Source organism: Chaetura pelagica, unplaced genomic scaffold (genome assembly GCF_000747805.2).
Source record: "Chaetura pelagica isolate M959 unplaced genomic scaffold, ChaPel_1.0 scaffold300, whole genome shotgun sequence".
Classification (NCBI taxonomy): domain Eukaryota; kingdom Metazoa; phylum Chordata; class Aves; order Apodiformes; family Apodidae; genus Chaetura; species Chaetura pelagica.
The window spans coordinates 1,989,441-1,991,030 of record NW_009951945.1 but is presented as its reverse complement, the minus strand read 5'-3'; the positions used below and the strand labels follow the sequence as shown (position 1 = coordinate 1,991,030).

Below are 1,590 nucleotides of genomic sequence, written 5' to 3'. Positions count from 1 at the left end.
TGCAAAAGCAGTGCTGTTGTCAGAGTGGGCTCCAAGAAAAGGGAAGCACAGGCTTTGTTTCACTAACCCTCAGAGCTCATGTAATGAATTTGCAGATATTTTCACCTCATAGCTTCATCTCAGATCTGAAAGCACTGGATATTTGCTTGTCATGTGTCAGATTTAACACCTGGAAGCCTGGATAGTACTGGGAGCAGGGCAGACTCCAGTCCTTGAGTGAAATCACTGAGTATGCAGGACTTGAGGGTATGCAAAGGTGGATGCTCTGGGCTGCGTTTAAGCCTCTAACCTTAACAGCCTAAGCTCTCCATCCTTTGGTAGGTAATTTACACCTCCAACTTGGGTGCTTTGGGCTGTGCCTAAAGTAGGTGATGGTAAATCCCCACAAAGTGTATGTCCTGTAGTGTAATTTTCCCCCTGTGTTCTCAGGGTTTACCATGGTATAGGTAAGGAAAGTTATCATGAGGAGGGAATTAGGATGCTGAATTAGAAAGTGATGGTTGGCTCATTTCTAGAGCAGCCTTTTCCCCCCATGTCTTTCAAGGTTTATTAGACATTTGACTGCTTAGCCTTCTTTGGGAAGTCTCCACTGCTGATGTTCCACTGGACCTGAGCAACTATTAGAGAGCAAAATCCAAGTGCTTTTTGCTACATATCCAGCTAGTGCTGCTTTCTTCTCTCCCAGAAGGCAAATGAAGCTGATGGAGTTGCTTGTGCTGAAAGTGAAATGTGCTTTTATACTAATTTTGGTACTTGATGTGGTTTTAATCATTGGACTTTTACATGTAGAGCTTATGACTTCAGATAACAACAATAGAATGATTCGTTTGTTCAAGCAGAACAAATCAAAATGTTATCAGTAACAATTCCTCTCTCAAATGGTTTCAATTTCTCAATTGTGTGCAGGTGTGGTATAATCCTGAGGGTTATCACAGCCTTCCAGCCTATCTCAATAGCTTGAACAACTTCATTCTTCGAGCTAACTTGCCAAACAATGAGACTTCCAGATATGGTAAGTGTCCCTTTACATGAGCAGATAATTTCTTCCCTTTGGAGGGAATATCCTGGTTCTGTTGAAATCATTTACCTTGACTCCAACGAGACCACTTCTTTATTCCAAATTATGCAATTCCTTAAAAAAAAGAAAACAGTGAATAAATTACGTATTTCACTTGTGTTAGTCAGAGACTCAGGGCAGCTGGGTAGGGAGGATCCCAGCTCCTGCATGAAACATTTCCTTCATCCAAAAAAAATGCCAATGGTTGCTAATTTGTTTTATTGCCTCTCATCTTGGTACTGAAATAGCTTCTCTTGTGAGGTGCCATACACAGAGGGGGCCACTTTAGGTCACCTCTGAGGGTGGTTTAGAGTAGTAATTTTAATATCACCCTGAGAGCTACTCAGGATGTGTGGGTATCTGTATGTTTGTGTGAGAATGAGAGTAAGATTAGGTGAGAAACATAATTTTAAGCTACATTTTTTTTGTCTGATACATGACGTACAAGGAATGTTAGTAACATTCAGTTATGGGGTGTGGGTTATCAGTTCTCACAGTGTCTCCTTGGTAATGTAATGCAGCAACCCAGATTC

At 41.3% G+C, this 1,590-nt stretch overlaps 1 protein-coding gene across 1 annotated transcript in view; it reads left to right on the top strand.

The window, feature by feature from the left end:
• ABCA12 (ATP-binding cassette, sub-family A (ABC1), member 12) overlaps nucleotides 1–1,590 on the top strand; it is a 53,904-nt gene that overhangs the window by 35,705 nt on the left and 16,609 nt on the right. Inside the window, exon 31 of the mRNA XM_009996856.1 lies at nucleotides 907–1,012. Coding sequence (XP_009995158.1) covers nucleotides 907–1,012 — 106 coding nt within the window. The remainder of the gene's footprint in view (nucleotides 1–906; nucleotides 1,013–1,590) is intronic.